This window comes from Poeciliopsis prolifica, unplaced genomic scaffold, assembly GCF_027474105.1.
Source record: "Poeciliopsis prolifica strain line A6 unplaced genomic scaffold, Auburn_PproV2 SCAFFOLD012, whole genome shotgun sequence".
NCBI classification, from domain to species: Eukaryota; Metazoa; Chordata; class Actinopteri; order Cyprinodontiformes; family Poeciliidae; genus Poeciliopsis; species Poeciliopsis prolifica.
In genome coordinates, this window is record NW_026562387.1 from 5,995,021 (window position 1) to 6,016,516 (window position 21,496).

Consider the following 21,496-nt stretch of genomic DNA (forward strand, 5'->3'; position numbering starts at 1 on the left):
TGCTGCTGAAATGTGATATACAAATAAAATTTGATTTGATTTGATTTGATTTAATTCTGTATTATATATTCGATCAGTTCCTATATTTTTTGAAAAAAACAGTACATAAGTTATCAGCGTATCATCTGACAGGATGTGAGATATTCTCTGTAAGGTTTTAGGCACCCATTGAGCAGATGCTAGACAGAAAAAGAAGGACAATAATAACATTTTGTGTGATTATCTTGAGAAAATAAAGCAACCATTCCGAGGAAGAGTAGAAGTTGCGCTGACATCCTGTTTCACAGGAAGGACGACAGCAACAGAGACAGTCTCTTTAAAACAGAGAAGCTTGTCTGATCTCCTGCTGTGTGATTAAATTTTACCTGAGTCACCTCAAGATTTTATATTGGAAGTCAAACAATTTGGTAAGAAAATTAAACTTCATTGAACTTTTCGAGTTTAAGATCTGTTTAGCATAGTCTGCTAAAAAGATCTATATACTCTTATTTTCAAGCAAAGTTTGATTCAAGGTTTTGTCTTGATGATGCATTCTAAATACTTTTTTGGTATTCAGTTTTGTTTATTGATTCATCAGGGTCTGATGGCGGCTCAGTCTGAGAACATGTTGACAGTCATCATGTTACTGAGTGTCTTCTATCTATCAGGTGAGATGGCTGTTCACTGCCTTTCGTTTGGAGACATCATATAAATTATTTTAGTCTAAAACTTTTGATGGGAATATTGCTTAAATGCTCATTATGTTACCTGGTGAAGCTGAACTGCAGTTTGTTGATCATGAAGTTTCTCTGCTGACAGATTTTGCTCCCTTATGTTCATCTATGGTCTGTTTTTACAGGTGTCTTTGCTGATCCCTGTAATGGTAATCAACCTGCCTTTCTCATTAAAACACCAAAGCTCATTGAAGGGCTGAGTGGATCGTATTTGCAAGTCCCATGTAGCTTCACAATTAAAGGTGAAGAAGACAAGTTTAACAGAGGAGAACAAACGTCTGCAGCTTGGATTCCAAGTAATAAGAATATTTTTGACATCAGTCACAGAGTTAATAACCATCAAATAAATATCACTGGAAACATAAAAGAGAAAAACTGCACCACTGTGTTTTCTGATATAAAGACAAGACAAGAAACTGAATACTTCCTCAGAGTAGAGAGTAGTGAATACAGGGCAACAGCTTGTTCTACTCCTCTTCAGATAAGAGTTAAAGGTAAGACTTTTTTTCTGAAGATCTTACAAAGTTATGCAAATACATTTGTTCAAATTATTTGTTAAGGATTTATGGTCTTTGTGATTTTTGTTGCACAGAAAGAAAAGCAGATTAGTTGATCAGCTTTCTGCTTTAGTCGTGTCTCGTCTGTCCCAACTGGTTGAATTTATCTAAACCACTGAGTCACAGCTTCTTCCATCAATTCTGGTCTCTTAAACTGAAGCTTAGAAATGTATTCATACCCCTTTACAAATACCTGGTCTGCAAGATAAATTATAATTTCTCTAAAACTAATCATTGATGTATTGATAACTTAATTTGCTTACTAGATCAAACTTTGTATCTTAAAATTTATACATATGTATAGGAAAAATTACCAGACAGTTGTTTTAGTTACTCCAGAGCCACAAGAAATACAGGAAAAACAAACTATTAGTATGGAGGCTATAAATGTATAAGAGTCAAAGTAAATTGGGAACTCATTCAAGTTTAATGCAAATTTACAGTTTTTATTCTGTATATGAAACTCCAGATTCTCCTTGGAGGCCCAGCATTAATGTGACCTCTGACCTGAAGGAGCATCAGTCTGTCACTGTAACCTGCTCAGCTTTCACTCCCTGTCCAAACTCACCTCCTCAACTCACCTTGAATCTCCAACAAGACTCTCTCAGACACACAGAGAAAAACACAGATGGAACCTTTACAACTAAAATCCAGGAGAACATCACTCTGTCAGACACACATGATGGATACAACATCAGATGTTCTGCCAGATATCCTGTGATTGGAGGAAACAAGACAGCAGAGACAGAAGTGACTCTCAGTGTTTCATGTAAGTGATCCTGTCAGCAGGTCATGGTTCAGCTGGTTCTGATCAATAAAGTTCATGTGTCTCATTTTCCTCAGATGCTCCTAAAGACACCTCAGCATCCATCAGTCCATCAGGTTTGGTGTCAGCAGGTAGCTGGGTGGAGCTGAGCTGCTCCAGCAGAGCCAAACCTCCACCCACATTCACCTGGTTCAGGATCAGTGAACATGGAGACATTAATGTGTCTGTGGGGCCGATTTATGGCTTTAATGTTACTGAGGGAGGAGAGTTTTACTGTGAGGCCACAAATTATGTGGGTAATGAGACATCATCAAGGATCTGTGTTAGTACAGAAGGTAATGGTTTGTTTCTTTATCTTTTGGTCCTTTCTTATTCTTTTAAAACACATACAGTATGTATTGTTGTGACCATGTAAGAAACTCTATTGAAACAAACATACAACAATCCATTCAGAGTTTGTTGTAGTTTCTATTAATGTACATAGAGCTGATCTGAAGCTCACATATGTGACATGCCATGAGAAAAATTGGAGCATATTGCTGTAAAAATGGAGAAAAAATAAATAAAAAAATTCTGTGAATATAGAGATTTTCAATTTTTGGTTGATGTAGTTGAAGTCATTAAGAAATCTGTGGGGCTGATTTACAGTTTCAATGCCACTGAGGGAGGAGAGTTTTATTGTGTGGCCACAAATGATCTGGGTCATCAGAAATAATTAGAGGTCCAAATTAGCATTGAAGGTAATTACTGATATGCAGAACTGTATGACTAAAGTCATGTGATGTTGTCCATGTCAGTATTGATGTTTTGTGTGTGTAGGCATGTGTGTATTTGCGTCTGTGTGTGTGTGTGTATTGTTTTAATACCAAGCTGGAAACATTTCTTACATTTCTTCTGAATTGCTTTAAGAAATATTTTTACTCCTTTTAAAATGCACATTTTAAGCTTTGTTTCTCTTTTCTGTGAACAGGGAATTTTCCATTTTTGATCGTACTTCTCACGGTGATTGTTACCATTGTGCTCATCTGGCTGCTGATCTTGGTTTGGTGAGAGTCACAAACATATTTATTGATGCTCAGACGTTGTTGGATAATCTGTGTGCTCTGACGTTTTAGCAAATGCCTGTTTAATATGTTTTTACTCCCCAAAGGCGAAATCAAATCTTTCACTCAATTGCAAAGCTTTTTGTAAAACATAGTAAAATGTTTTACTTATAATTGAACAAACTTAATGTCTCTTCTTTTCTTTTTTCTATCAAAAACTGGAAATGACAGTGCTAAGCAGCTAGTTGCTTCAACAAAGTTCTTTCATGCTTTCTTTCATGTCCTTCAGTCATTTTCCTGCTTCAGTTGCGCTCTCCATCATCTTAGCTTCAATCTGATCTGATCTTGATCCTCCAAAGTCATCCTTGACTTCCCTCTCAGTTTGTGTTGCAACCTTACAAAAAGCCCAGGAGGCTTATTCTAACAGATCTGAACTGTCTTCTAGGTGGTTCAAATTCAAACGTCCATCTTCACAACATGCTCAGGTAGGGACGCGTGCAACGTCTTTGTTTAGCAACGCAGCGAGTTTTCATCTCCAGATTTGTGTGCGGCATTTGAAAGAAATCTGCATTTTGTTCTTCACAGAGTGAATACGATGAGAATATTTACGTTGAAATGTCAACCAATAAACAAGATCAGGAACTCCATTATGATGAAGTCCACTTCCAGAGGAGGAGAGCTGAAGCCTCTGCTGTCTCCCTGCAGGACAGTGGACAGCAGGAGATCATTTACGCTCAGGTCAAAGTGTCTGACGCTGCAGTCGGCTCGGCACGAGCCGCTAACAGTCCGGAGTCTCTCTACGCCAAATAAAGAAAAAATAACTTTACATGCATAAAGATTTATGTGATATAAGCTTATGTTCAAGTATTAGTTACATGTCATCGACTGGAGCAGCCAAAAATAAATATTAAATAAGAGAAAAGCAGGCAAATATATTTTTATTATTCTACTGAAATGAAATTCACACTCAGTAACAACCCTAATGTAGATATACAGAGGATAGCAAATGAGTTTAATTTTAGAAAGCTTGCCAAAATTGACTGTTTTTGTTGATGAAAACTTCAAACATGTTTTTCAGCTGGAAAAATTGTCACACATTTGTCCAGGAGTTATATTTGACCCGTTCTTCCACACAAACTCTCTTTCAATCTTGATATCTTTTAAACAAACTTGGATCATCAATTTTGTTCCGCAGCTATTTATTGCCAAAGATCGCAGGTGATTGGCCAATCCATTCTAGCAGTTTTCTTTCCTCTAAAATGAATTAATAGGAAATACTTTGCTTAGAAATCCACATTGATTCATCTGGTCAGAAATGGTGCATTTCTTCATTCATTTCTCCTTGAGTTATTTTACATATTATTTCTGCCATTATGTACTGTGTTTATTCTTTATTGATCCTTCTGACATTTGTTTTAACACCAGCAACCTACTGATGTCTTGACATAAATAACAAATTCATGGACACATTTATTTGCACTTCTTTCTCAAGATCTAGTTTGAATTTCATGTCACAGAAGATATTAGAAATATGTATACAAATAAAAACATTGTCATAGTTGATCCTTCCTACCAACTGTGTTTTTTCCTGGAAAATGAGGTTTTAATTTTACAAAGCTTGCCAAAATTGAATGTGTGATGTAATAATTAACATGTTGGGTTTGTGTTTTGACTGTGCAAAATTAGCATGTTTGGGTAACATGAGGCATCGTGGTGAGACTTGTCACTGACACACACTTGACGAGAGCCGTATCAAAGGAAAGAATCCAATTATTTTCGTTGAAAACATACAGTTGTATTGCAACCAGAAATATTCAAGATTTATGTAAAAAAAAAAACAATGTAAAACCTGCAAATTGGCACATATTTATTTCACGTTAATCATTTTGTCGCATCACTTCTTCTTTTGACTGCTGTACGCAACAGCTGACTTGAGCTGTTGCTGTCGCAATGACAGGAAAAGTGTCATTTGTTATTGACAACTATTTTTACCACATGCACTATTTGTCATATTTGGCCCGAAAATGAACTGGTGCAATAATTTTGCTTCCTGTCTTGGTTTCAAGAATGTTCAACTGCAATAAGACACTGTTGCAGTCGACGCCTTCATGCCTACCTGACGATTTGAAACGGCCTTTTGTAATTTTTTTTTTTTTTTTTTGTGCTGTTTCTATTACTGGCATAATATGTGAGAAAAATTAACCCATAAATAACTTCATTAAAGTCAGTTAATTCAGGAAATTCAGTAATAAATGAAACATATCCAGCTTTTTAAGAATTCAATAATATAAAACATTATATTTAGATTCATATTGACTGCCATCATCTCAACAGTTATTTCAGATAATGTTATTTTGAGAAGATATTTCAATATTCTTATTTTTTTAACTTGCAGGTGTCACCATTTTAGCACTGTGAATCTTACAGAAAATCTTATTGTCCAGACAGACGTATTTCACCACTGATCCATTTGAACTGTTTTAAGTGTTCAAATTTCAGAAAGCATTTCTTTGTTTCCTCACCCAAAAATCTACTGATTAAAATTTAAATCTAAGCCAAATTCTTTTTTTTCTTCATTAAAATAGAAAAAAACAAAACTGCCGCACTCCAAAATTCTAGTTTGTTCACACCCAAAAACCTTAATATAAACAAAGAGAATTTTTTACCTGTTGTGTGTTTGCCTCCATCTGCTGGATTCTATCCATAATGTCATAAGTTTATTGGTTTATTGCTCATTGCTCAGAAAGTGCTGAGCAATGAGCACTTCCTGAGCATAGTGCTCAGAAAGTCAGCACTATGCAAATTGTGCAAACAATTTGTACAAAAGGATATTTTTAGATTTTAGCTGTGTTTTTTTATGCATTAATGATTGGTGTCATTAATTCTACTTTTCCTTCTCACTTTCTTGATGCTTGGATTATGAAAAGTGTTAATGAAATACTCAGGAGCTTTGATTGTTGTTCCCTTTCTTTCCCTGAAAAACAGTTTAAACAGATTAAAATCATAACTAAACATATTGTCATACAGAAATACTTTGTGGATGTAGCACAGTGTGTAAATCTGCTCTGAATTTGCATCTTCTATCAGTTTTTCTCCACAATATTTGTTGGGGACGTTTCATTACAAGCCAGTTTAGTTCTTTCTTCATGAACTGTCAGAGTGAATATGAGTTCACTTAGATGGCAGGTAATCCAACAAACCTGAAACCTGGAAAGTTTTAAGACTTACAGGAGTTTAAAGTGGTACAAGACTGTATTGCAAAAGGATGAGGGTTTAGATGTTATTTGCATGCGGCTGTAAGTTTTCCACTTGTCTGTCTGACAGAAGTGGTCAGATGTGACGTCATGCTGCAGACGAAAAGTTGTGAAAATTTTGAAAAAGAAGGAAAAAAGAAAGTTGGTTGTGTCGTTTTTTTAGATCCTCTTTGTGACGACCGCTCTTTAGTTTTCTTGGTTAAAGTCTCTTCATTATGTGCACCAAAATTTTAGGTTCTTTGAAAAGATATTTAATTTTTTTTTATCTCTATTTATATTGTTGAATAATAAATCTGCTGTTAGTGCATCATCATGACACTTTTGTTCAACGTCGTCCTTTCCAGGATTGTGTCACGTTGATGAATTCGGAAAATAGCAACTTCCTTTTTTTGCACAGAGCAATAGGAAAACACTGAGAACGAAGCGTAAAGATGTAAGTCTGAGCTCAACATGACCAGACAATGATGTGCATGGTTAAACTCTATCTACACTTTGCACAAATTCTTATTTAAGTCATTGTATGCATGGGAAACATCAACAATTTGGTAACAAACAAAGATTCTAATAGAGGGGCATTTCTTACATACTAAAATCTGCTATACCTTTAATTCTGTATTATATATTTTCTCAGTTCCTATTCTTTTTGACAAAAACAGTGCATAAGTTATCAGCGTATCATCTGACAGAATGTGAGATATTCTCTGTAAGGTTTTAGGCACCCATTGAGCAGATGCTCGATAGAAAAAGATGGACAATAATAACATTTTGTGTGATTATCTTGAGAAAAGAAAGCAACCATTCAGAGTAAGAGTAGAAGTTGCGCTGACATCCTGTTTCACAGGAAGGACGACAGCAACAGAGACAGTCTCTTTAAAACAGAGAAGCTTGTCTGATCTCCTGCTGTGTGATTAAATTTTACCTGAGTCACCTCAAGATTTTATATTGGAAGTCAAACAATTTGGTAAGAAAATTAAACTTCATTGAGACCTATATATTCTTATTTTCAAGCAAAGTTTGATTCAAGGTTTTGTCTTGATGATGCATTCTAAATACTTTTTTGGTATTCAGTTTTATTTATTGATTCATCAGGGTCTGATGGCGGCTCAGTCTGAGAACATGTTGACAGTCAACATGTTACTGAGTGTCTTCTTTCTTCCAGGTGAGATGGCTGTTCACTGCCTTTCGTTTGGAGACATCATATTAATTATTTCAGTCTAAAACTTTTGATGGGAATATTGCTTAAATGCTCATTGTGTAACTTGGTGAAACTGAACTGCAGTTTGTTGATCATGAAGTTTCTCTGCTGACAGATTTTGCTCCACTTTATGTTGATCTATGGTCTGTTTTTACAGGTGTCTTTGCTGATCGCTGTGGTGGTCATCAACCTAACTTTCTCATTACAACACCAAAGTCCATTGAAGGGCTGAGTGGATCGTGTTTGCAAGTCCCATGTAGCGTCACAATTAAAGGTGAAGAAGACAAGTTTAACAGAGGAGAACAAACGTCTGCAGCTTGGATTCCAAGTAATAAGAATATTTTTGACATCAGGCAGGGAGTTAATAAAGGAAACATAAAAGAGAAAAAAAAAAGAGAAAAACTGCACCACTGTGTTTTCTGATATAAAGACAAGACAAGAAACTGAATACTTCCTCAGAATAGAGAATAGTGAATACAAGGGAACAGCTTGTTCTACTCCTCTTCAGATAAGAGTTAAAGGTAAGACTTTTACTCTGAACATCTTACAAAGTTATAGAAATAAATTGGTTCCAGTTACATGATAATTAACTTTCACCTGTTTGTTTATTTTATATTTACATACATTCTATAATGCAGTACAGTTTTTGGTACAAGCTTGTTTGGTTCTGGAGGTGAAGACACGTTTAGTTTTTCTTCATAAAAACAAAATCTTCTTAAGTATGATATCAAAACATCACAGGTCAAGCAAGGGTCACTGCAGGCTGGCAAAGAACAATGATCTAATATTCAGAACTTATTTATACAGTTTAGAATGACGTCAAACAAGATAAACATAGGCATTTAGACTGTTGTTATTTCCTTGACCTGAATAATTTTCTGACACATATCATGTTATGATAAATGTTTGGACTCCTATATAGATACTCAATTGATTATCTTTATTATCAGTACATTCTCTTTAAAGACTGTTCAGAAACAATATAGAGGATTTATGGTCTTTGTGATTTTTGTTGCACAGAAAGAGAAGCAGATTAGTTGATCAGTTTTCTGCTTTAGTCGTGTCTCGTCTGTCCCAACTGGTTGAATTTATCTAAACCATTGAGTCACAGCTTCTTCCATCAATTCTGGTCTCTTAAACTGAAGCTTGAAAATGTATTCATACCTTTCTACAGGTTAAATTATAATTTCTCTAACAATTATTATTGGCATATTAAATACTTGTGTACAATGCTTTGTCTCAAGACATATATAGAAATTGATCACCAGTCAGTTGTTTTGTTTCTCCTGAATTTTAGAAAACTTCGAAATAAAAAAAAAACTAAACAAACAAAAACAATTACACGGAGGCTGTAAACGGAAATTAACATCAGAGAAATTTGGGAAATCCTTTCAGACTATTAGAAATATTTGACTGTTTATGAAATCCAGAGTTTTACAGTAATAGGGTGATTCCTGGGCAATAATCTCAAACAAAATAAATTAATAAATGTCTTATTTAGTCAACTGTTTCAACATTTTAACACATAATGATGAGACACAGAAAAGCACAAAATGACATGACATTTATTAAAAAATCGTTGGTCACATGCTCATTACTTTATTCAAAAATTGTTGTTTTGCAGTTTTAATCAGGAAAGTATTCAAAATAAGACTTTATGCTAATTTAATGTGAAATTACAGATTCTCCAGACAAACCCAGAATTGAAACTGATCTGAAAGATCTGAAGGAGCATCAGTCTGTCACTGTAACCTGCTCAGCTTTCACTCCCTGTCCAAACTCACCTCCTGAACTCACCTGGAATCTCCAACAAGACTCTCTCAGACACACAGAGAAAAACAGAGATGGAACCTTTACAACTAAAATCCAGAAGATCATCACTCTGTTAGACACACATGATGGATACAACATCAGATGTTCTGCCAGATATCCTGTGATTGGAGGAAACAAGACAGCAGAGACAGAAGTGACTCTCAGTGTTTCATGTAAGTGATCCTGTCAGCAGGTCATGGTTCAGCTGGGTCTGATCAATAAAGTTCATGTGTCTCATTTTCCTCAGATGCTCCTAAAGACACCTCAGCATCCATCAGTCCATTAGGTTTGGTGTCAGCAGGTAGCTGGGTGGAGCTGAGCTGCTCCAGCAGAGCCAAACCTCCACCCAGATTCACCTGGTTCAGGAAAAGTGAACATGGAGACATTAATGTGTCGGTGGGGCCGATTTACAGCTTCAATGTGACTGAGGGAGAAGAGTTTTACTGTGTGGCTTCAAATGATCTGGGTCAAACCAGATCATCTGTGATCCTAGCTACCAATAAAGGTAATTAATAACAGGTATTAAAAGTGTTAGATCATAGCATTTCAACTGAGTCCATATAATTATTACTTCTTCATGTTACCTGGTGTAAACTGAGTTACTCCAGAGCAAAAGGTTCCCTCAGCAGCTTTACTTCAAACATTGAGACTCTTGTGTATCAATGAGGCAGGTTTACAGACTCCAAATGATCAATCAAGAAGTTATAGAAACTGTCTTAACGTCTGTCAAGAATGATTGTAATTCAGGTACCGTATTTTCCACAGTATAAGTCGCATTTTGAGGAAAATTTATTTGATAAAATCCAACACCAAGAACAGTCATGTCATCTTGAAAGACAATAAAAATAGAATTGAGGCAACAACAGGCTGAATAATTGTACGGTATGTTAACGTAACATTTATATTATAGTTATCTGAATAATTCTTAATATAACATGCTAACATGTTTACCAAACCATTCATGTATTAGACCATAGCATCACTAAACCAATGAAATCTTCATCCTCAATGTCGCCTGTAACCAACTCTGCCAACTCGAAGGTAGAATAAACACCAGCTTAGAACGCCCTCTTGCGGTCTAGTGTGAAAATAACATGTGATATGATATAATGATGTGTTCATTTCCACACATAAGTCGCTTCGGAGTATAAATCGCAGCCCCGGCCAAACTATGAAAAAAACTGAGACTTATAGTCTGAAAAATTTGGTACTTGCAATAAACTCTGACGACATTTAATCTGCGTTTGATTCAATATTTCATGTTTTCATCAAGATTCTGGACTTGGTTTCTGCACTATAATAAAGATCCTGGGACTGGTGATGCTCTGTGGTGCATTCATCATCTTTGAGTGGTGAGAGACAGTTTTTTATGAGTTCATACTTTGAGGTTGCTCACCTGTTGTATTGATTATTCACTAATATGAATCTTGTCTCGTTCATTTTCAGCTGGTTTCGATTCTCCAAGAGACTGATAAAGGTAAACTGACTGAGCTCAACGTGAAGTTAAGCCTTAAAATTTTCAGACTCTTGGCAGATTTACATGTAAATTGATCTTTTTACTTTTTACTATCTTTTTATTTCTGCTGAAATTTGCGGTTGTTGTGTGGACAGTCAGGCCTTTTGCACAATATTGTAGGTAAACTGGAATTAGAACATGTGTTGTGATGAGGCTTGTTTGTCAAAATACTTTTAGAAAATATTAACCATGAAGCAGGTTTTAAACATGTCTCCTAAAAATCAAGTATTAAAATATGTTTTCCAAACCCATTAAAACAAAGTAGCACAGTTCATTAAGAGCAATAATATTTTCTTTTATGCTTGATCTCTACAGGACACAGAAGAAGCAAATGTTGCTGACAGAGTAATGGAGGTTCAGGCGTCTTGAGTCTCGAGGCAAAGATGCTAAATTCATTCTGAGAAGGAGGTTTTTTATATTTCTTCATCCTGTTTTCTGTTTTTGCAAGTGTTATTATTTACAGTAATTTTTAATGTTTTATTTAGCTAAATCATCCAAGCAACTAAATTTTGAGCAAGAAAATGTTTGCAATGCTGTAAGTTTTGCTTTTTCTGCATGAAAAGAGAAATGTAAATAAAATGCAAAAATCTTTGAATTCACATTTCATTGTTCATTGTTCAAGTTTGACACACAACTGAGGTCTTAATGAATCAATTGTAACAGTCTCACATCTTTTTAATGCAAATGTGAAGTTAAATATAAAATGAAGTCAATGTCCACTGGAGGAAAACTTAGATGAGAAAGTTTACAGAACCTGAGGTGGGAACATATAACCTGCTGGGAAAAAACAAGAATGACACTTTTAGTCTGGATTATCAGTCACTCATAAACCAACCGTAAAATAATTCATGTTGAAGATGATGATGCTGATAGAAAGACAAGAACAAATAAAGAGAAAGTTTTGATCATAATCAGAATATTTCATCACACATGACGTTTATTTTCTTCCTATCTGAAATCAGGTTATGCAGAAATAGAGCATCATGTTTCTGAATCAACACAATGATCCAAATTATTCAATTTCAAAGCAATGAGATTATTAAATTATATTTGTATATTCAGAGAATAACATTGAAAACAATCCTGAACACAACACTGAACTAGACTTTGAGACAGATACAAACTGGACAGAACCAGAACCAAAGAGACACATAACATGCAGTCACACACAGACACAAACTCACTACAAATAACATCCATCCATCCAACTTCAAGGTCACAGAGGGACTGGTGTCTGTCTCCAGCTGTCAGCAGCCAGAAGAAGCATCCAGCTTGGACAGGTCATCACAGGTCATTAGTCCATCTCAGGTCCAACCATTGTGTTCTGGAAGTGACTTCCTGTTTCTTTACTGTGGTCTGTTGCTGAACATGTGTTATGTAGTGGTATAGAAATATACCTACTTCTACATAAATTGTCCCCAGGTGAGAAGACTCGGCTGAGTAAAGTGGGCGTGGTATATAAGAACCGCTGCGTCCAGTTGGAGACATGTCGTCTTTGTGCTCCCGCTGTGTCTCGTGGGTTCTGATCGGTAAACTAACGGACTCAGTGTGCTGCATGCTGCGTTGATCTGCTGGCGGTTCAGCGCACTGTGCTGCTCTCCGCCGCTTCCTCATTGTTTGAGTGGATCGGCAGGTCTTTCTCATATTAGGACCATTATTGCTCTTTTGTCTTCCGGATTTCAGCGCTTTTATCAGCAGAGCTCGGACTGTGGTGGCGGTCACGCCTCCAATTAAAGCGGTGTGTGGTGGTGTGCAGCACCGGCGCGCCCAGGTTTCCTCTTGCTGCAGCTTGACCAGCGGACCATTGATATTTAACCTGTATTTTCTGTTTTTTTTTTTTGTTCCAGCCCTTTTGATCCTTATATAACTGTTTATTTATTTGGGCTAATATTGTTGTTCTTTGTTGTATTGGGTTTAAGGTTGTTGCATCTATGAATTGTTACTGTTTTCATCTGTTTGCAGTGCTGAGGTCCAGTGGCGGTGTCTTCATCTTTTGTGTTCCGGTGATTCTTGAGTTTGGGTTGTCCCACTGTGTCTGGTGCTTTACTGTTTTTTTTTTTTTGTTTGTTTGTTGTGTTTGGTGGATGTCATACTCATAGTGGCGCCTTCTGGTGGTAACCTCAGGTACTGCAGCTTCTTTTGTTTTTCCTCAGTGTTTTGTGATAAAGAACTGGTTTTAAAAAAGAGCATTTTAACAGAATTTAATAAATAGTCTTTTATACATGTCAAACTGTCTCAGATGTTTTTATGTGCACTATTGAACCTCTGTGTCTTAAAGAGAAGGTAGTTTTCCCTGGGTGAAATTCCCAAGGTGGCGCTGTTGAGCACTCCAATATTTGGTCCAGCAATTGAAACTGTATAGCATTTGTGTTTCTCGCCACAGTTATGAAGTAAACACAACAATTTAGTCAGTTTATTCATTGATTAATGTGAAAAAATAAACATTAATTAGGAGAATAAAATTCTTTATTTGTCAAACTTTAATTATTTACTTGATATTAGTTTTTTTTGTCTTGACTAAAAAATTATGTGCATTTTTCCATCCTTTAAAATCTTCCATTAAAAGAAATAGATTTTCAGATGTTAATATTCCCAGAGCTCAAGTGTTCATCAGGTCAACGTGATGCTTTACATCTCAATGTTTCTCACATTTTAAATCAGGTTTACTGAAATAGAGTCTCTCTCCCTGTTTATCGTTCTTATTCTAATTTAAATTTGGCTTAATTTCTCTTCTTTTGTCACATCATGACTCTGTCCAATCAGATGTTGCTCCTGTTTCAGAAACTCATTTCTTTTCTTTTCTTTGATGATTTTCAGTCTCTGCCTGCAGATGGAGCAGATGAATATTCCATCTGCAGCTTTCACACTGCAGACGTCCTTCATGTTTCTTTGTGTTCTGAGGAAACTTTAAAATTAACACGGGAAGTTGGTTTGTTGTTTCTTCCGGCTTATCATAGAGAAATTAACCAACGTATTGACTGTAGTGAAAAAACAGAAATATGAGTCAGAGTAACTTCACAGTGTTTGTAGTGATTTCTGTTTTTGAACCTTTGGACCTGTCAGTACTTACAGAGAAGCCTCTGCAGCTGGGTTATTTTTGTAACTCCTGTTTTTCCACATACAAATGATCTTTTATTGCTTGTTTTATTTATTTATTTTTTTTAAATAAATTATCTCAAAATCGTGTCTCTTGTTTGTTGCTAAAATGTTTCCTCACTGTGGTTTTCTGGGTGGAAATGTCTGGTGACGTTGTTGGCAACAAACCAAATCTAATTGCATATTTTTACCCTCTAATTGCCACATAATGTTTGTTCATGAGAGACCACAGCTCTAAAAGTCAGACATGGGAAAAAAAAAGAGCAACAAATATGGACAGCATGTAATAGTGACAAAGAATCAGACTGATTCTAAATGTTTGAGTGAAAAGTATTCACTGGAACAGGAGAAACACGGTCATGAAGAAAACTAATGCAATATTTTGTCCCATTACTGCATCAGTTTCATGAAAAGTTATTTTGATTTGAACCTTATAGCTAAAAAGAAGCTGAAAAGTTGAAATAAAAATGAGAAGTGAGTGTATCAGTTCTGCAAGAAAGAAGAGAAGATATATATTTGCTACAAATGTTTCTGCTAGTGTGCAGCAACAAAATTACACAAACGTGAAGTAATAACGATCAAAAGGTTATTTAAGATAGTTAACTTTATTAAAAATAAAGATCATTTTTATTTTTGTTTTAAATAACAGAATCTTATATAACAGAGACAATGCAAACAAGGCAGGATGGTTGATTTTGGACCCATTCAAGGCAACATGATTTAGCCAGCAGCATTCAGGCTGAAAACAAACCCAAGTGCTTTGTAGAAAATATCAATTTAATTAAAATAATAATAATAATAGAAAAATCTAATCTTTAAAAAGAATTGCATTAAAGGAACAGGTAGGAAATGTTAATGTCATGTTTACTCACACATGGGTATGCCAAAATACAGCTTAACATTATGGCAGATGTTGCAGCACTGTGTAATTCAGTGCTGCAACATCTGGTTTGCATTTACATGATTTTCAGGTAAAAAGATCAAATTGATTCTGGATGAAAGTGGTTTAAAAATGGACTCTTGAGAAACAGCATCATTTCATTTTGTTTAAAATTAGAAAATGTTGCAAACTAGTATTTGTCTGCCAGCTAACATCTGAACCACTTTAGCTCAGTATCAGACAATTCCACCAGTTTTTAATTTATATGATCAATTATTATTGACTGGAAAAAACATTCTGACCCTAAAGACCAAAAATAATAATCATCATAAAATAACAATGTAACTTTACTTTAAGTATTATTGATTCCTAAAAATTACTTTATCCTTTTATGAATAGTTTATAATATGGATCACAAATAAAAAAAGTCATTAAGATACGTGTTTAATGTGTATTAATCTAAACTCTGTCCTTGACTTTCCTGTTTGAGCAGCAATGCTGCTGGTTTGGGGTTATGACTCCTTCTTCCTTCACTTTTTGTCATGTACAAATAAAACTTTCCTTTAGTCTTTGTAAGCAAATGTACATGGTTATATTTGCATCATTCGGTTTTCTTTTAGTGTCATCAGCAGCCTCTAGTATTTCAGTCTTAATGTCACTTTGATTTCTGACTGTATTTCACATATCTACAGTTTATAATGCAGAATATTTTCTTTTCATGCCATTGAGGCTCTGACTTAGTGGAAGTCCAGTTAATTTGCAGAAAATATAAGTAAGTATCTTAATAGCTCATAGATTTATGTGTTGTTCAAATAATGTAAGTGTAAGCTGATTTAAAGCTAAACATTTCTACATCCGATCACTCACAATTATCATAGCACATATTGGTTTCATCTGAAGTGAGGCTGTTGAGTTAAATGTTGAAAAGAGGAGCACTTAAAATAAAAAGAGGAAGTTGGTTTATTTGGTTCGGTCGGAAAGATCCTCAATGCATGTGAAAAGTTAAACTGTGTAGTCAGATTCCCAGCATCTGAACAACTTGCAGTCTTTGTTAGCATTCCTGAAATGTGCATAGTGTACTGATCCAACCCACCAATAGGAAATTATTTCCAGCTCAAATTCGGAGACAATGGATCTTTTTTGGCAATGTTTCTCAGATGATGGAAAAACTAAATAAAGCAGAAACATCTCCATTTAAAATAAGACAAGGTGCAAGTTATTGTCAGGTTCCCATGAGATAATTTTCCATAAATACCAATACGTCTGACTGTCAGTTTTATTTTCGAACAAATGTTTTTGTGGTGCAAAGAAAAGCTCAGCTAAATATAATTATTTCATCTCAGAAACTAGCTCTGCAAGTTGCATCAAAACTGCAGCTACCTTTGAGCAGACAGTGTAAGGAAGAACTGTAAATGTCTTGACACTTGATGAGCAGAAGTTCTGACATCCTCTTTCAAAAAGAAGGAAGGTCAAATGCAGCTGGTTTTAGACAACTGTGCAGCTTTTTAACAGAGAGGACGGCTTTATGATCTGCTGCTGATGGAGTGAAATTCAAGATTTACCAGATTTAAATAAAGACTTTCAAATATAAGGTAAAGAAAAATTACTGAAATTATTTTTTTATTTTACTGCTTTAAAAATATCTTAGTACTCTTTGCTTAAATATTTTGGCATTTGAAAAGGTTTTGATTTAATGATTTAAATCATTTTCATAGTTTAATTTCTCTGACATTCTGGTATAATAAAATGTTATTTCTTTATTTAAAATTACATTTGAACTTTTCCTCACAAGTATGTAACCTAAACAACATAATTTTGTTTAACTGAATTGTTTCCATCTAGTTTCAGGTCTGAGAGAAGATGAAGGACCATCACAGTCTGTCTGAGAACATGTTGACAGTCAACATGTTACTGAGTGTCTTCTTTCTTCCAGGTGAGATGGCTGTTCACTGCCTTTCGTTTGGAGACATCATATAAATTATTTTAGTCTAAAACTTTTGATGGGAATATTGCTTAAATGCTCATTGTGTAACTTGGTGAAGCTGAACTGCAGTTTGTTGATCATGAAGTTTCTCTGCTGACAGATTTTGCTCCTTTATGTTCATCTATGGTCTGTTTTTACAGGTGTCTTTGCTGATCGCTGTGGTGGTCATCAACCTAACTTTCTCATTACAACACCAAAGTCCATTGAAGGGCTGAGTGGATCGTGTTTGCAAGTCCCATGTAGCTTCACAATTAAAGGTGAAGAAGACAAGTTTAACAGAGGAGAACAAACGTCTGCAGCTTGGATTCCAAGTAGTGAGAATATTTTTGACTTCAGGCAGGGAGTTAATAACCATCAAATAAATATCACTGGAAACATAAAAGAGAAAAACTGCACCACTATGTTTTCTGATATAAAGACAAGACAAGAAACTGAATACTTCCTCAGAGTAGAGAGTAGTGAATACAGGGCAACAGCTTGTTCTACTCCTCTTCAGATTACAGTTAAAGGTAAGACTTTTACTCTGAACATCTTACAAAGTTATAAATGGGTTCCAACTTTGATTTAATCAACTTTCACTTTACTTGTTTATGTTTATATGTTATGTTAATTTTATGTTCTGTTACTCAGTATGGTTTATGGTACAATATCTAATTATGTTTAGCTTCTGTTCATAAAGACAACATTTTCTAAATATATGACCTTAGAGCATTTTGTTTTTTATATAATTTATATGAAACCCAATAGTTATTTTTGGTGCTTCTGATCATTTCAGAGGAAATTTGCAGTCATGTTTCACACATCCATTTTCCATCTACAGTAAATATTAATGCATGAGTAAATGCATAACCACATTATAAAAGATGCCTTAAATAAAAGCAGAATCCAGACTTTCTAGCTTTTTCCCCCTAATGACTTTGACTTGTTTTTACTAAAACAAAAACAAATCAAATTTTGGTCTCAACTTGAGTTTTTCCATCCAATAGTTTTGTGCCATATTTTGCAGTGTATTTTGAGACTTGTTAAAGTTTCTTAAACTTTTTTAAAAAAGTCCTTCAAAAACAGTTTGATTCTGAGTAAGGAAATGTGAGGGAGCTGATTTCTCTCATGAACATTTGGGCAGGGGGTCACAGGTCAAGCAAGGGTCACTGCAGGCTGGCAAAGAACAATAATCTAATATTCAGATCTTATTTATACTTTAGAATGACGTCAAACAAGATAAACATAATGAGTTAGTCTGTTGTTATTTCCTTGACCTAAATAATGACATACATTTTTGGACTTCTATATAGATACTCAATTGATTATCTTTATTATCAGTACATTCTCTTTAAAGACTGTTCAGAACAATATAGAGGATTTATGGTCTTTGTGATTTTTGTTGCACAGAAAGAGAAGCAGATTAGTTGATCAGTTTTCTGCTTTAGTCGTGTCTCGTCTGTCCCAACTGGTTGAATTTATCTAAACCACTGAGTCACAGCTTCTTCCATCAATTCTGGTCTCTTAAACTGAAGCTTGGAAATGTATTCATACCTTTCTACAGGTTAAAATATAATTTCTCTAACAATAATTATTGACATATTAAATACTTGTGTACAATGCTTTGTCTCAAGACATATATAGAAATTGATCACCAGTCAGTTGTTTTGTTTCCCCTGAGTTTTAGGAAACTTCGAAAAAAACAAACAAACAAACAAAAACAATTACATGGAGGATGTAAACTCAAATTAACATCAGAGAAATTTGGGAAATCCTTCCAGACTATTAGAAATATTTGACTGTTTATGTGAAATCCAGAGTTTTACAGTAATAGGGTGATTCCTGGGCAATAATCTCAAACAAAATAAATTAATAAATGTCTTATTTAGTCAATTGTTTTCAACATTTTAACACATAATGATGAGACACAGAAAAGCACAAAATGACATGACATTTATTAAAATCGTTGGTCACATGCTCATTACTTTATTCAAAAATTGTTGTTTTGCAGTTTTAATCAGGAAAGTATTCAAAATAAGACTTTATGCTAATTTAATGTGAAATTACAGATTCTCCAGACAAACCCAGAATTGAAACTGATCTGAAAGATCTGAAGGAGCATCAGTCTGTCACTGTAACCTGCTCAGCTTTCACTCCCTGTCCAAACTCACCTCCTGAACTCACCTGGAATCTCCAACAAGACTCTCTCAGACACACAGAGAAAAACACAGATGGAACCTTTACAACTAAAATCCAGGAGATCATCACTCTGTTAGACACACATGATGGATACAACATCAGATGTTCTGCCAGATATCCTGTGATTGGAGGAATCAAGACAGCAGAGACAGAAGTGACTCTCAGTGTTTCATGTAAGTGATCCTGTCAGCAGGTCATGGTTCAGCTGGTTCTGATCAATACAGTTCATGTGTCTCATTTTCCTCAGATGCTCCTAAAGACACCTCAGCATCCATCAGTCCATCAGGTTTGGTGTCAGCAGGTAGCTGGGTGGAGCTGAGCTGCTCCAGCAGAGCCAAACCTCCACCCACATTCACCTGGTTCAGGATCAGTGAAGATGGAGACATTATTGTGTCTGTGGGGCAGATTTACAACTTTTATGCCACTGAGGGAGAAGAGTTTTACTGTGTGGCTTCAAATGATCTGGGGAATCAAACATCTTCTGTGATCCTAGCTACCAATAAAGGTAATTAATAACAGGTATTAAAAGTGTTAGATCATAGCATTTCAACTGAGTCCATATAATTATTACTTCTTCATGTTACCTGGTGTAAACTGAGTTACTCCAGAGAAAAATGTTCCCTCAGCAGCTTTACTTCAAACATTGAGACTCTTATGTATCAATGAGACAGGTTTACAGACTCCAAATGATCAATCAAGAAGTTATAGAAACTGTAGCTAATCTGGTCAGTGAAATGTTTTCCAATACACTTAAAGTCTGTCAAGGATGATTGTAATTCAGGTACCGTATTTTCCACAGTATAAGTTGCATTTTTGACGAAAATTTATTTGATAAAATCCAACACCAAGAACAGTCATGTCATCTTGAAAGACAATAAAAATAGAATTGAGGCAACAACAGGCTGAATAATTGTACTGTATGTTAACGTTACATGACACAAGAACAACAAACTGAGAACATGCCTGGTATGTTAACGTAACATTTATATTATAGTTAACTGAATAATTCTTAATATAACATGTTTACCAAACCATTCATGTATTAGACCATAGCATCACTAAACCAATGAAATCTTCATCCTCAATGTCGCCTGTAACCATCTCTGCCAACTCGAAGGTAGAATAAACACCGGCCTCGAGCGCCCTCTTGCGGTCTAGTGTGAAAATAACATGTGATATGACGTAATGATGTGTTCATTTCCACACATAAGTCGCTTCGGAGTATAAATCGCAGCCCCGGCCAAACTATGAAAAAAACTGAGACTTATAGTCTGAAAAATTCGGTACTTGCAATAAACTCTGACAACATTTAATCTGCGTTTGATTCAATATTTCATGTTTCCATCAAGGTTCTGGACTTGGTTTCTGCACTATAATAAAGATCCTGGGACTGGTGATGCTCTGTGGTGCATTCATCATCTTTGAGTGGTGAGAGACAGTTTTTTATGAGTTCATACTTTGAGGTTGCTCACCTGTTGTATTGATTATTCACTAATATGAATCTTGTCTCGTTCATTTTCAGCTGGTTTCGATTCTCCAAGAGACTGATAAAGGTAAACTGACTGAGCTCAATGTGAATTTAAGCCTTAAAATATTCAGACTCTTGGAAGATTTACATGTAAATTGATCTTTTTACTTTTTACTATCTTTTTATTTCTGCTGAAATTTGCGGTTGTTGTGTGGACAGTCAGGCCTTTTGCACAATATTGTAGGTAAACTGGAATTAGAACATGTGTTGTGATGAGGCTTGTTTGTCAAAATACTTTTAGAAATATTAACCATGAAGCAGGTTTTAAACATGTCTCCTAAAAATCAAGTATTAAAATATGTTTTCCAAACCCATTAAAACAAAGTAGCACAGTTCATTAAGAGCAATAATATTTTTCTTTTATGCTTGATCTCTACAGGACACAGAAGAAGCAAATGTTGCTGACAGAGTAATGGAGGTTCAGGCGTCTTGAGTCACAAGGCAAAGATGCTAAATTCATTCTGAGAAGGAGGTTTTTTATATTTCTTCATCCTGTTTTCTGTCTTTGAAACTATTATTATTTACAGTAATTTTTAATGTTTTATTTAGCTAAATTATCCAAGCAACTAAAGTTTGAGCAAGAAAATGTTTGCAATGCTGTAAATTTTGCTTTTTCTGCATGAAAAGAGAAGAAATGTAAATAAAATGCAAAAATCTTTGAATTCACATTTCATTGTTCATTGTTCAAGTTTGACACACAACTGAGGTTTTGAAGGAACAATTGTAACAGTCTCACATCTTTTTAATGCAAATGTGAAGTTGAATATAAAATGAAGTCAATGTCCGCTGGAGCAAAACTTAGATGCAGTGTGAAAGCTGCAGATGGAATATTCATCTGCTCCATCTGCAGGCAGATACAGAACCTGAGGTGGGAACATATAACCTGCTGGGAAAAAAACAAGAATGACACTTTTAGTCTGGATTATCAGTCACTCATAAACCAACCACAAAATAATTCATGTTAAGATGATGAT

General features: G+C 35.1%; 1 protein-coding gene across 1 annotated transcript; it reads left to right on the forward strand.

The window, feature by feature from the left end:
- Positions 1-583: 583 nt before the first annotated feature.
- Positions 584-21,060, forward strand: LOC129364922 (vascular cell adhesion protein 1-like). Its single transcript, XM_055037872.1, has 11 exons — positions 584-647; positions 839-1,207; positions 1,740-2,039; positions 2,114-2,377; positions 9,211-9,513; positions 9,588-9,845; positions 18,865-19,167; positions 19,242-19,499; positions 20,344-20,422; positions 20,517-20,547; positions 20,902-21,060. The coding sequence occupies exons 1-11, from the start codon at positions 584-586 to the stop codon at positions 20,953-20,955; spliced, it is 2,283 nt and encodes a 760-aa protein (XP_054893847.1). The 3' UTR covers positions 20,956-21,060.
- The last annotated feature ends 436 nt before the right edge of the window (positions 21,061-21,496 follow it).